This window comes from Rhipicephalus sanguineus, unplaced genomic scaffold (genome assembly GCF_013339695.2).
Source record: "Rhipicephalus sanguineus isolate Rsan-2018 unplaced genomic scaffold, BIME_Rsan_1.4 Seq821, whole genome shotgun sequence".
NCBI classification, from domain to species: domain Eukaryota; kingdom Metazoa; phylum Arthropoda; class Arachnida; order Ixodida; family Ixodidae; genus Rhipicephalus; species Rhipicephalus sanguineus.
The window spans coordinates 60700-74692 of record NW_023616063.1 but is presented as its reverse complement, the minus strand read 5'-3'; the positions used below and the strand labels follow the sequence as shown (position 1 = coordinate 74692).

General features: G+C 49.6%; 1 protein-coding gene across 1 annotated transcript in view; it reads left to right on the top strand.

Annotated features, from left to right (window-relative positions):
• The window catches only part of LOC119378399 (uncharacterized), a 31522-nt gene extending 24643 nt beyond the window's left edge, over positions 1 to 6879 (top strand). Inside the window, exon 5 of the mRNA XM_037647558.2 lies at positions 6319 to 6879. Within this exon, the coding sequence (XP_037503486.1) occupies positions 6319 to 6568 (250 nt within the window). The 3' untranslated portion in view covers positions 6569 to 6879. The remainder of the gene's footprint in view (positions 1 to 6318) is intronic.
• The last annotated feature ends 7114 nt before the right edge of the window (positions 6880 to 13993 follow it).

Genomic DNA, 13993 nt, shown 5'->3' with positions numbered 1-13993 from the left:
CTTTCCCGCTGACATGTTGGATGTCGGTGGTGAACTGTGCGATGAACGAGAGTTGGTTCTGCTGTACAGGCGGGAGTTTGTCGCGACGTTGAGAGAAGGCGTAGGTAAGAGGCTTGTGGTCGGTATAGATGGTGCAGTTCTGTGCTTCGAGAATATGGCGAAAGTGTTGCACTGCGTATATCGCCAGAAGTTCCCTGTAGTAGGCTGGCAATGTTGTCGGGGCGGTTGTCGTGGTTTCGTCAGCGGAACTGGCGGTTGAAGGGGCCGTTTTCCGAGCTGCGAGTTTCTTGGAAGAACGCCAAGGGATGCCAGGTGTTGTCCACGCGTTGCATGAGGGCGGCGCCGATGGCCAAACCAGATGCGTCCGTGAAGAGTCCCAAGGGAGCGTCTGGCACGGGATGGGTGAGAAGCGTGGCGGTGCAGAGGGCGGCTTTGCATTCTTCGAACGTTTTCGTTAACGTCGGTGTCCACGTGAGGGTTGGTTTCCTCGTAGGCCAGCCAAAGCATCATGGAGGGGAGCCTGGTAGTCGGCTGCGTGTGGCAAGAAACGCCTGTAGAAGTTCAGCATGCCGAGGAAACGGCGAAGGTCTTTAGCGGTGGCGGGTTGAGGGTAATTTTGCAAGTCCGAGATGCGTTGGGGCAAGGGCCGAGTTCCCTCAGATGAAACTTCGTGGCCGAGGAAGCGGACGACGGAAGCGCCTAGCGTGCTTTTTTGGATATTGACGAGTAGACCGTGGTCATCGAGGCGTTGGAAAAGCAGACGAAGGTGCCTGTGGTGCTCTTCGGCGTCGCGGGAGAATACCAGTATGTCGTCAAGGTAAACGAAGCAGAAGTCGAGGCCGCGGACGACTTCGTCGATGAAGCGCTGAAAGGTTTGTCCGGCGTTCCTCAGGCCGAAGCTCATGAAGGGAAACTCGAACAAGCCAAAGGGAGTGATGATTGCCGTTTTCGGGACGTCCTCCGGATTGACGGGTATCTGTGTGTAGGCCTTCACCAAGTCTAGCACGGAGAACACGTGGCAGCCATGAATGCGATGGGCGAAGTCCTGTATGTGGTGGACGGGGTACCGGTCCGGGATGGTGCGCGCGTTGAGGGCACGGTAGTCCCCACAGGGCCGCCAGCCTTCGGTCTTCTTGGGAACGAGGTGAAGTGGCGAGGCCCATGGAGCGTCAGAGCGGCGGGCGATTCCTTCGCGGAGCATGGCCTCGAACTCTGCTTTGGCTATGCGCATGCGGTCCGGGGCAAGGCGACGGGCGCGGCAGAAAACCGGGGGGCCTGAAGTGGTCCGGATGTAGTGCACGGTGGTGTGCTGCACTTTGCGTGGCAGTCCGCTGGGGCGCGTCAATCCGGGAAATTCGGCGAGGATGCCGTGGTACGGCGAATGATTGTCAACACTGAGTACCTTGATGCTTGGCTGTTGGGCGGTCGTTCGTTGGCCTGGTGTGGAATGTCCCGTTGTCGCGTCGATGAGGAGGGGTCGTTGCGGCAGTCCGGAAGGAGGTTGTAGTGGGCCAGAAAGTCCGAGCCGATGATTGGCTCGGCGACGTCGGCGATGACAAAATTCCAGTGAAGGTCACGGCGTATGTTTCTGAGCTGGATGTGCATGCGGAGCGAGCCGTACGTCTTGATTGTGGAGCGGTTTGCGCGCTGAGCTCGAAAGACGTAGGCGGACGAGGACCTTGAAGATGGGATCGCGGGTAGCAGCAAATGTCCGAACCGCTGTCGACAAGGAACCGCTGCTTCGTGATTTGGTCGGTGACGAAAATGCGACGGCCTCCGGGTTGGCAGCTTGCGGCCGTCTCACGAGCTGCGTTGGCGTTTTCCGCATGCCCAGTGGAACACGGTGGTCGACATTGCCGGGCTCTGTCCCCGAAGCGTCGGTGGTAGTAACACGGGCCGTTGTCGGGTTGCCGCGACGAGGTGGTGTTACGGTCGCGGCTTTGCGAGTGGCGGCGCTCGTGCATCGGGAGACGTTCACCCAGGCGTTGTCGAATGCAGGTGAGCTGTCGATCGATGTCGTCGATACGGCGTGCAAGCACTGCGGTGGTCAGCGGTGCAGCGACAGCCTGGGTGGTGGGTGACATCTGTGGCAAGGAGGCCTCGATGACGCGATCGGCAATCACCGCAAGTTCGTCGAGAGGTAGACCAACCTGAGCCTGCAGAATTGCCTGGACGTGCGGGGGAGTCGCTGGAGCCAAAGCGCTCGGAGGAAGGAATCCGGCACTTGCATGTTGCCCGCGAGCGCACGCATGTGGCGCAGGAGTTGCGAAGGTTTGCGCTCGGAAAGCTCTGCGGACTGAAGTTGGCGTACCTTTGGTCTTCCGAGAGCGACAGGCGGCTGATAAGGGTAGTCTTCAGGTGTTCGTAGAGGTTGGCCGTTGGAGGGTTGGTAAGTATATCCCGGACCTCGATGGCATAACGTGCGTCCAGGTGGGCGATGACGTAGTTGTAGCGGGTCCGGTCTTGCGTGATGCGCGCCAGGGAGAAGCGGGCCTCGACTTGGGCGAACCATACCTCTGGCGAGTCCGCCCAAAATGGCGGAAGCTTGAAAGTGGCGCGCCAGACGTCCAGCTCGGCAGCGGCCGCAGTGGTAGCAGCGCCTGCGTTGACAGCGACCGTTGAAGCGGAGCTTTGGGGGGCGTAGTCCGCACGAGGCTGTACGGAATCGTCGGGCGAATGCGGTTCGTTTTGCATGCGCTGCTGCTGTTCCTGAAGTTGCTGTTCAAGATGTTCCACTTCCTTGCGAAGAGCGGCAAGGGCTTCCGGTTCGGCCATGGCGGTGCGGTTTGTTCGGTTTCCGGGTCACCAGATGTGGGATGCGGAGTCGGTGAAGGGAGCCCCAACATAAAACGTAACAACTGTTTATTAACGGAGTAGCAGCAGCGGGGCGAGCATACCGACGCTGCGCTCAGTCGGGTAGCGAAGGAAGGAATACTTCCGAGCTTAGCAGCTCGGGTTTAAACAGCCGTCGGTGACGTAAGCCTCCGGTGACGCTGCGGTGGCGCTGTCCCTTATCGGAGGCGTGGTGCAGCGTACGGCCATGTCACCGGGCTGGCTAATGACGAGGCGGTGCCTGCGCCGGTTTGTGCGCAATGTGTCGCCACAGATGCATTACGTAGTATATTAATAATCTTGGAAAAGGACATGTTCAAAAATTGCTTTTTTATTAAATGTGTTTAAGGAGAGGTTGGTGCCTATACATGGCTCCGGCTACTCCTCTTCCGTTATTATTAATTTGCGTCACGAACTATAATAAAAGTAGAGTATTTTAAAACTCACTCACGGCAATGACCTTTTGAAAGGAATGTTCTCACGTCATGCATAATGTCCTCGTGTCGACAAACAATGTTCACACACAAGAAACGATCGCACTTTGCCGAATAGTCCATCTCACATTCCTTTTTATAATACGATCACACAACATTCACTGGGCCCTTGCCCGCACTTTAAAACAGCTGTCTTGAATCACAAGAGGCAACACGAAACATGTGACCAGAAGTATCTCAATGTGAAGAATAATTACAAATGTGAATCAGTATCTTTTGATATTTTCGACTCTTCTAAAAACTGTACTAGGGCGCGTGCAGCAATGTTTGAAAGGTTTCTGTTGGCCATGGACCCAACACTTTTGCTGATGATAGCGGCCGTGTATCCAATCTGTTTAGTTTTTCCAAGAGTTTTTTACGGGGAACAGCATTTTTGCACTGTAGAAGGAGGTGTTCTATGTCTTCTTCGGCCTCTTCACATGTACATGCAGCGCAGTTAGTTTTTCTTATCCTATATAGGAAGCTCTTAGTGTAGGCAGGGCCTAGACGAAGTCTGTGAATTAATGTTTCACAGAACGGCTAATTTTAACCGGAATTCGAAATTCCATTCCACGATCGATTGTATATAATTGAGAGTTTTGAGCTCCGTTCGCGAACCAAGTCTCTTGGACAATCGACCACATAGTTCGTTCAAGAAACATCGTGGCTTTGTTAATAGTGTTTTCTCGAACGATGTCTTTCTACACAAATTATTTAGAAGCCGTGGCAATTGATTGAATAAATGGCAATCATATGTTTTTTATACGTTTGAACAAGCCATGATCATTTTGCCGAGTTGTGTGGTGCGTTGGTTAATTTCACGTTTGAAGGCTGCAGATAAACGATATTCTTATAAGTTTTCAACCGGAGGTACTTTATATTTGTGAAAAAGCTCTTTAGCATGTTGTAATCTAGGGACATTTGCAACAGTTCCAATAATCTTTTTTTTTTTTGCAATATATGTAGCTTTTTAAAGTTTTCCTTTGATATGTTACCCCAAATTAGGTTGCAGTAGTTGAGTGGAGACTGCAAAGGCGAATGACAGAGGCCGCGGAGTAGGAGAGGGGAATCCGCGCAGGAGATGAAGAACTCCGGACCCGAAGGGAGAGCCCCCTGTTGGGCCTCCACAGAGGTTGAAGGAGGAAACTGATACAGAGTATTAATGCGGGCTTGGTGGTACATACTGAACTTCTGAAAACAGCGCTAGGATGGGCCAAAGAAGACAGCGCTTCGTCTTTTTTTTTTTTTTTTTTTGCCCCGTCCTATAGCGCGTTTTCAGAAGTTCAGGTTGAGGAAATAGTGCCTTTTCCCTTCACGTGTGCAGTGTGGTCCACACCACTTTGGTGTGCCAAATCTGTGAATAAACAATTCGGCCTCGCATCGCCTTTCTTATAAGACTGCTCTAGCGAACGCCCTTATCAGCACCAACCGAGCTAAAGGATACGCTTTCATGTTCCTAGACTATGCTTAGAGATCCTCAGCAACTTCTTTCTGTAATTTCGCTCGAGGTATTAGACAACTATTACATCGATTCGCACTCAAACTTTCGCTTCGCACCCGAAATTTTGCTATTCGCACAGCTCTAGTCGCGACTCGTTAAGGGAGCCGTGCCTCGGTCCCCCTCCTCCGTATATACCGGAGCACTTCCCAAAAATAAAAGTCGCGAGCGAGAAAAGGCTGGTGTCGCCACGCCTTCCGTTCATGTGCATACGTCGCTGACCCACACCGGTGGCCAGTATGGTATCAAGGAGCAACTGATGACGTACGTTGCTAGGGCAATAGCGATGTCAAGAGAGAAAATTTTAGATGTGATTAAAGAAAAACGAGACAGCTTCGGGTCTTCCATCTTGACGTACGCAAGGGCCTGAACATTCCAGGTGAACGCAGAAGAAGAAATGCTTCTGAAACACCCCTTCCCGTGGAACATTACAAGTTCCCTCGATCAGCCGGGGAGGTTGGTACAGAATCATGGCTCGTTTGGAGAGTTGGGCAAAGACGAGTTGTTTCGGCAGACGATCAAGCACGGAAACGCGGTTAAGCGGGCAGAAAAGGGCATTTTGTGCGCAGGTAGGTATGGAATTGTATGATCCGGGCTTGAGCTTCATGAGCTAAGCGCTGCAGAAGACGCACGGCACCCACGTTGTATCTTGTGTGAATTTCCTGTTTCGTTATTTTGCGCTAGCGTATTTTGTCAGAGAACACGTATCGCACGATGGGCACTTCGGTGAATGATTTAAATATAGGTGGCCTAAGCATGAAGGAATCGATAATTCGTGTAAAAGGCTGCACTTCTTTCTGCGAAAACGACAGTTGTACTTAGAGTGCGGCAATGAGGAGATAATCTGCAAGTGTTTGCTGTGTGAACGTCTTGATGTACCTATTTTACGTGCGGACGTTTCAGGTTCGGAAGCATTTGTGAAGCTCTCCTAATGCGTGAACGTTTGTATTATTGTTGTACTGTGATTATAGGTATGCGAAAGTCTGTTGATGCATTCATTGTGATCATTGACACCTTTACGGTGTCGCGTAAGAGAAGAGGAGTTGCCGGAGCTAGCCACACGTGGGTACCAACATTTTAAATACACTTATTAAAAGAAAACAAATGCATAGAATGTCAGCCATATAGTGCCCGGCAAAACAGTACGGGTGTTATCCGGAAGACAGACATTCGTTGGCTGCCTTCGCTTGCAGCTCGCGCTGTCGTTTGGGTGCGGTCGCTGATTTGTGCTCGGGATTATGTTACAGGACTGCCAATAGTCACCCGGTCCGTCCTCTGATCCGCGTCTTGATGATTTGGAGGCTCGGAACCTCTATAGTGCGCGTTCTTGTGGCCGTCAGCGCGTGCGAAAATATCGCTGCCGTATGAACACGGGCGTTGAACGCTGTGGCCTTCTAGATATACACGCGTGTGCCGGTCGAGGCCGTGGCGTCAGCGTCGCTCATTGGCAGGTGGAGAGAGTGTAATGCTTCGAAAGTAAACTCATCGTTGAGAGAGTCGCTGTTGTTGTTGCAGTTACTTCTACGCCTTCTACAACTGCTACCGGGCCCAGACGGAGAAGCAGTGCGGCCCGGAGGCGTACCGGCTGTTCGAGCGCTACACGGGCTACTTGAGCAGCAGCCTGTTCACGGGATCGTGCGAGAAGCACCTGAACCACACCGAGTGCGATCCCGTCGCCTTCTCCACCACGACCGGCCGAGCAGCGGCCATGGGGCCCTCGTTCGGGCCGCTCCTGCTGCTGGCCCTGCTGCACCGGCTGTCCTAGATGACTCGCCGGAGTGTTGTAGCAAGGAGGACGTCCTTCTCAACGGCGTTTTTCGTGACGCACGCAGATCCCACTCGAGTACCAATCGCACCCAACGCTAAAGAACCGCGACGCCAAAGAGTCTCGATTATCTGGGAGCTCGTTTCTAATTGTGAAAGAGGAAATCGATTCACGTGGACATGACAGAAAGTGGCGTCAGGAATTCGATGCGCTACGATCCTCCAAGGCGGCACGTGACACGATCACGTGACCTTGTAGCATCAGCATTAGTCGGTGGCTGAAGTGGACCCAACGCTCCGGGAACCGGCGTCCCCCGTTTAGTTAGTGATACGTTTCTACAATTCGCAAAATTTACGTTTATGAGCATTAAGTTTACCTTCATTCTGCGTAAAACATGGATGTCGATGAACTGCATCAGCTATAGACTCTTAAGCGAACAAATTTTATTCGCAGCTTACGTGAACTTGTTTTTGCAAAACTTCTACCGTCGATATTTCGGAGCAGCGTCCATATAATAATATGGCTCAGTTAGCGGAATTGTGACCCTTTTTTTTTTATCGTGAGTTACAGAGCTAGACGTAAACTCGATAGCTTAATTTTATTTTTAGCTGTTGTCGGGATGTTTCTAAAAAAATCTCACTGCCTATAAATGAAACATCTTGATATATAAACATTTCCTTTAAATGCAAACGTCAAGCGCCGAGAAAAACAATTTCCCTGAAAAGAGTATTTGTGCAATGCTCTTGTGGAAGGTGCAGCGAGCGCAAATGAAAGGCCGCCTTCACTGCACGGCGCCGTGTTCGCCGAGTGCCTTCTTCTTCCCGCGCATCCCCTTAGAAAAAAGCCTCCCGGACCACGCCGTTACGATTTGCTTCGAAAACTCAATGACCTGACTTGACCCAAAATCTTTTCATGCAAAGCATCGTAGCTGTTCGCAGAAGTTTGCACACCAGTCATGGTGGATTACTTGCCGACTTCTCTGAATATTCTCGGTCTAGAACGGGAAAGGATCGCCACAAAACATTCGATGCTCCGCCATAGGGGCCGCCAGGGGTACGCTCGTTCGTGCCAGTGGCGCATTTCGAGGTGATAATCCACGAAGACCCGATATGTGATCCATGCGTGTCAACGGACATGGCGCTTGATGTTTTGCACAATAACATCCATAAACACTGGCGTAGCCAGGGGGGTTCAACTCCTCCTCGAGATTTTTCAGTTTTGCATGTGTACTGAACCCCCACCAACCCCGAAAAAAATTTCTGGCTACGCTACTGATCCATAAACCTCCATCACATTGCATTGTCGGTCCACTCCTGCTTCTTGCCGCGGTGAACAGCAATGAAAAACAAAAACGTATCGTACGGAACTGCAGCAAAAGCTCAATATTTAAAAAAAACTCTGTGTTTGACACATGCACGTATTTCTGGCGCGTTCACTTAGCGCGCCACGAGCTGTAATTCCGTGGGTACCATCGTACCTTGAAAAGTGTGCTTGCATGATCCGCTCATGTCTTCTGTCGTGCGTCAAACGAGGCCTTGGTTTACCATTAGCCATAATTATTCTCTCTTTTTTTGTTGTTGTTGATATATTAGGCGCAGGCGACTCCTTAGCCCGGAGATCGAGCATACAACTTGATTCTTGCCTCGAGAACCTTGCGTCCTTGTTACTATGGTGGCATCCGTATGCGAACAGAGCGTTCCTAGGTTTCAAAAAGGAAACGCCCATCTAAATAACTTTTTGATCTCATTAACTGAAAGAGCCTTGTTTGTAAATTACGCCAAATGATGACACGTCTTTGAGACGAGGCACCTAGGACCGTTGTACGTGTATTGTGCAGCTCATTCGCGATTCTCATTTTCGTCAGAGTAATTGGGAGATCAGTGAGAATGCTCGCTGTTTCCCGATGCGTCGGAATCCGGAATCCCTAAAACGTGACTTGCCCAAGTCCATTTTCGTGTTGTTGTGTTTATCGCTGTTCTTGTGTTTAGAGTTTGTGTCGATTCATGATGACGCTAATGGGTGGATACAAGCGATATCCCAACTGCCTGCTTCTCGTGCCAGAAAGATTTTTGCAACAGATACCAAGTTAAACGCTATACAGTCCTTCCAGCATGCAACGTCACAATGGCTAAAACGCATTGATTAATTAAACGCATCGAATATTTCGGTATTCGTGTGATGCTGTGCAGTCACACACGCGAGTTTACGAGGCGCCTGCCAAGCTTGACTCAGCAGGAACGGCAGAACGTGTTAATCAATTTGTGGTGATCATGCACGTATATAACTTCATACAATTCTCAGCTTTAGAAATGCGAATCCGTATATTATTCTTGGGATAACGAAGGAAATAATATATGTTCTAGTTGTTTTTGTCCCTCTTCGTGTATACCGGCAACTATATTAACGTTTTCTCGGTGTTATTGGGACGGGGCTTGAATTTGGACTCACACATCTTATCTTTTAATTGTCCGCGACCGGGACAGGTTCTAACCATACGTGCAGCGTGTGACCGCTCGTATTATTGCGATGAGAATTATATGGACACTCCAGGCGCATTTTTACCGTCACCTTCATGTTCCGTATAAAGTGGTAATCGATAAATCCACCCGCACGTCCTATGTTGTATGTGCGAGTGAAGCGCGCGAGCGCTGTCGATGACCGCAGCCCAAGCAGAATTCCCTGGCGCGGAAGGTTCACGGGGGGGGGGGGGTGGACGGAGGGCAGGAAATTTGTACTCTGACCAGCCGGGCGTAGTCGCGCGCGCCGTGTCTTTAGAAGGGATCAGCCGACGGCTCATACCTTTGTACGCGTTGCGCTCTCATCGGAAGGTTTTCTTACGCCAACATTTTGTTTGAGTTACGAAAAGTCTCGTGCTAAAAGAGTCAGCATTAGCCTTACTTCGTATAGTATTCCAGCTCTTCACTGCTTCGCTCTTGCGGTGAAACTGTGACATTTTCTTGCCCCGAGGTCTGATCATCGCTTCTCGTAAGCCCGAAAAAATCGATCGCTACCACAGTGTTTTCGAAAAGAGCAATGCGTCTCGTGCTTCACGCCATCTTGAACTGTGTAGAGCTAGGAGTGGGGTCTCGTCTCATCTGCCCTGCGTGAGCGTGTGAGTAAAAATTGGGCCTAAGTATTCTACCAACGTGAAAATCCCACTCGGGCTCATGGTCGGGTCAATCTATTTGCATAACGTGGCGTTATAGTCCGGCTGCACTACCACATCTGACGCAGTGTAGGCATACACCGATGACGTCATTTCAGCGGCGTATACGTCCCACACATAAGTTACCTCCGAGGTGCAGCTGCAGCTGCGCACTTCGCGGACGGTCCTGCGAACGTTAGCTTGTTGCTGTTGGCCATAGCGAACGGTGTCCAAACAAAGCATTCTCTGCGACTGCCCTGCTGCTTTTTTCTCCTTCAAAAATGCTTGGGTCACCGGGCTTCCTTTCGTTAGTCACTTGACCCCAGTCCAGCTTCACGACTGGCCCTGATTGCTCGCGAAAGGCTCGCCGCATTTAAACCGCGCATTGCTTGCGACGAGACACAGGTGTCAAGCTTTCCACACTTATAACCGCGTTGTGGAGTATGCATAGTGTCTTTTAAAGGCCCGGGCATTTTTCGCACGCTTTGTTGTTTGCCAGGGTTGGCTTTGTTATAGCGTACGGTATTCAAATCGAAGGAAATGAAGAGGCAGTTCGTAAAAGTGACGAGTGATTACATGTTAGAATGCATCCATTGAGATACCCGTGTTTTGGTGCCATCCACGAAACTGCGTTAATTGCTACGAAGGTTCGAAGACATCTTCGATACACGTCTTCGCTATAGCTGCGGTGTACATAAATAAGCTTAATCACATTCATAACTTTTCTCTCAGTGCGTCCAAAAGGTTATGAATGCGCACACTGTGAGCTGCATTGCGTGCAATTAATAATTCGTATTGGGAAGGTAGAGCGGACTAAAGACGACGTACAAAGCACTGACAGTCAAGTGAGAGCTTTCAAGCGGACTTTTATGTCGATGACGACCGTAGTGTAGAACAGGGAGCAGAAGAAAGGATGAAACGGGTAGCCACGGAGCAACGCTGTTTTGTCGCGAAATGATATCTGAACACCTTTTAGGCGTCGAGAAATGGGCTTTCTGAGGCCTCCCTATGCAGACTCCGTTTCGTAGAATAGCCACTATAGCTGGATTAGTCGTATTTGGTGGACACAATAAAGTGTGCGTCCTCGGCGTGCGCAGACTAACCCCGTGAAACAGGTATCGAATTGATGGGTCTTTGCAGATAACTGTACACGATCCTTTGCTCCTAAACTACCGTATATGGAGAGACGGTTTCTTGGTCTTTGCCCCCCCCCCCCCCAAAAAAAAAAAGAAACAAACAAACGGAGGGGGAGGGACTCGTCACTTTCTTGCTATCTCTGCCAAATGGAGCATCTTTAACGATCGCCAAGCGTGTTATTCGATCTTTCAATCGCTCCCTCTTCAGTATTTCCCTTCTGGAATCGCAACTATAGACGCACCACTTAGTCGTTTCGGGGGCCACTGCGACACACACACCGTCGCATCCATTTATTCTTGCTTTCCTGTTCTAGTGACTCTAACATGTGGCCTGTGCTGGCGTAATAAAATCGTTGAAAGTCAGTCCGTAATCTCCCTTTTCGTTGTTTCAGCTCCCTACTCGCCTTATTCTTCTCTTGATAAAATCCTCAGGATATTGTCAAAACCACTTTTTTCGCAGTTCTTTTAAAATGCATCACCTTATGGGCGCGCTACATCCAACTAATTTGCACCGCGTCTTTTTCCCGGGCAGGGCGACATGAAAATAGTTATATTTCTATGCATGGTCAACAGGGGCTGAAAAAAATTGTACCGCATGAAAGTGGCACAAACTACAGATCAAAGGGCACTGAAATCGCTGGTATTGCGCTGGACCGATATAAAGAGCCTTTTAGTGGATAGCGTAAGTTGCACCGCTGTACACTACATTACATTAGAGGGGAATAGTTCATCGCAGCGCCCTCCCCCCATTTGGTCGAATGGATGGGCGCTGCGATGAACTCCCCCCCCCCCCCCCCCCCCCCCGACACCCTAATGGGGAACCCTGCGCTCGCCCATGCGTGTGGTGGTCTGAAATCGCGGACACATTGTTAAAAAATAAGGTCGTCTCTGCCCAACGATTGCCTTTAATATCACTAACGGGTGCGTACAAACATACAGGCGATCGTTCTAAGCAATATACTCACGAGTTTTAAGGCTCGTTCACAGCTGCAACTAGCACCGGTCGCGCGACCATTTGCGTCTGGAGACAAAAAATGGACTCAAGGAGACCGATGTTCACACCTGCGCGCGACTTGTACTCGTCGCCACACAGAATTCACGCCTGCTCACATATGGCTCGCATTGCCATTGTCCCGTAAGATAAACTGACGTCTTGCGCACCTGATTGGTTCAGACGTTTGCGACTGCAGTCGTGCGACTGAAAAATCGAGCAGCTAGCGACTCGGAGCCAGAGCAGTCGCTTTGCGACTAACTTGGTCGCACGACCGGTGCTAGTCGCATGTGTGAATGAACATTTAGTACTGCGTACGTAGCGTCCGTAAAGGCGTTGCGTACGTATGAACGCCACGTTTCGCACAGAGCGCGCGCGCAGAGCTTCTGCTCATGTACACTCAGCGAAACGCGGCCTACTTACGTACGCAACGCCGTTACGGACGCTACGGACGCAGTACTAAAACTTGCTACTAAAACTATCGAGCAATAGGGCTATCTTGTCAGTAGCGCTCATTCGCTCATCTACTTTTTTTCAATTTCTTTGCGAGAATATAGAATGCTTACGTACTCGTCACGTGTGAAATTGTGCAGAACGACGTTGACAGGTAGCGAGCGATTTGCGTGGCAAAAAGGCTGCACCCTGAATCGTTGACGAGCCCTGGAAAAGCGTTGTCGACTGCGTTCAGCCGTTGTCGACCGCTCTATTCCACAAATCGCGGTGTGTACAAGATACTACAGACGAGTTTTTGTTGTATGAACACGCAGGCTTAGTGACATCGCGCACACCTTCCTTGGCCAGGGTGCTGTTCTGGACATTGTCAATTTCCACCATTGATCAACTCTCATTGGCCTACAGGGCTGCTACGGTCTCTTTGATTGGCTTAAATTGACGCCATTACAAAATTTTACAATATGGTGGAATTCGACAGTGTCCAGAATAGCACCCCAGCTTTGAATTACATTTTGCTCCATCCGTAGTGCATTGTTGTACACGAAGCAGAAAGCAGCCGACGTTCATGTTGATGAACCGCTTTATTCTTATAATGGTGACGCGTATTGAAAAAAAAAAAAAGACTTGTTTCAGGAAATTGGTTACATCGGAAGTCATGAAGTGCACATATAAAATGAAAAAAAGAAAAAGAAAAAAAAGCCAGAACGGGAAGCGGAGTTCGTGCCGAACAAATTTCCGTTGAACCACAAAACTTCTTTTTCAGACAGGCATGCATTTTTCTATATGCTGTATAGCCAGATTCTTGAGCACAATTAACTGGCGCTATAAGGTCAGAAGTTGAAGCGGTGAGAGCTTGCCACGTGCACACGCAACGAAACGCAGTGCATCACTTCGCTCATACGAAGCTGTTTTTTTTTTTTGACTTCCTCCGGCGCCTTTCTCATTACCTTACATCATCGCGTATCATTCGCTCTTGTTATGGGCATGCGTCTCTTAGAATGGCGTAATGGTTGTATCTTGCTTCAGTCATTCTAGATGCGTCAGGCTGCGTGATATGGCTGAATACCCTGTAGCTGAATGTGCGTTCTCTTTTTTTGTCATGCATCGTTGTGTTAGTTGCACAACACGGAAAGGCCCCGTCGAATCACCAGGCGCAATGTCAAATTTAGTTTGTGCATTTATATCGGGTCTAGAATTTATGATTCTGTGTTGGAGTAGCTCTTCTTTTGCTCAGCGGTCTGCAGGAAGATCTCTTACAAGAAATAAACGTACTTCCGTATTGAGAAAGTCGGTCCTCATTAGGCCAGAAGTGAAAGACCGGTCATCCTAAATTGACACCGTCCGGCTTTCAACGGTTGAGGCACTATAATACCTGCCGGTTGTTATGAATTGCGAAACGCACGTTCGCAAGGAGGGAATTTGTTGCCTTTCAAACTAAAAATAATACCCGGTGCATGGCCAACTGAATTCCCGAATGCCCTAATATCTAATAGAAATCTTATGTCTTCAAGCAATTATGCCTCATGTTGCGATCGTGTGCTCTACGTTTGTATAATTACGAAGTGTTCCGCGTTTTATGCGCTATATGACATTTAAGATTGTTTTGTGCGCGCGACACGGTGTTTTTTTTTAATCTTACAAGCAACCTAATCGACTCGAAAACTATGTGTAACAAAATCTTATATAAAGTCATATAGAAA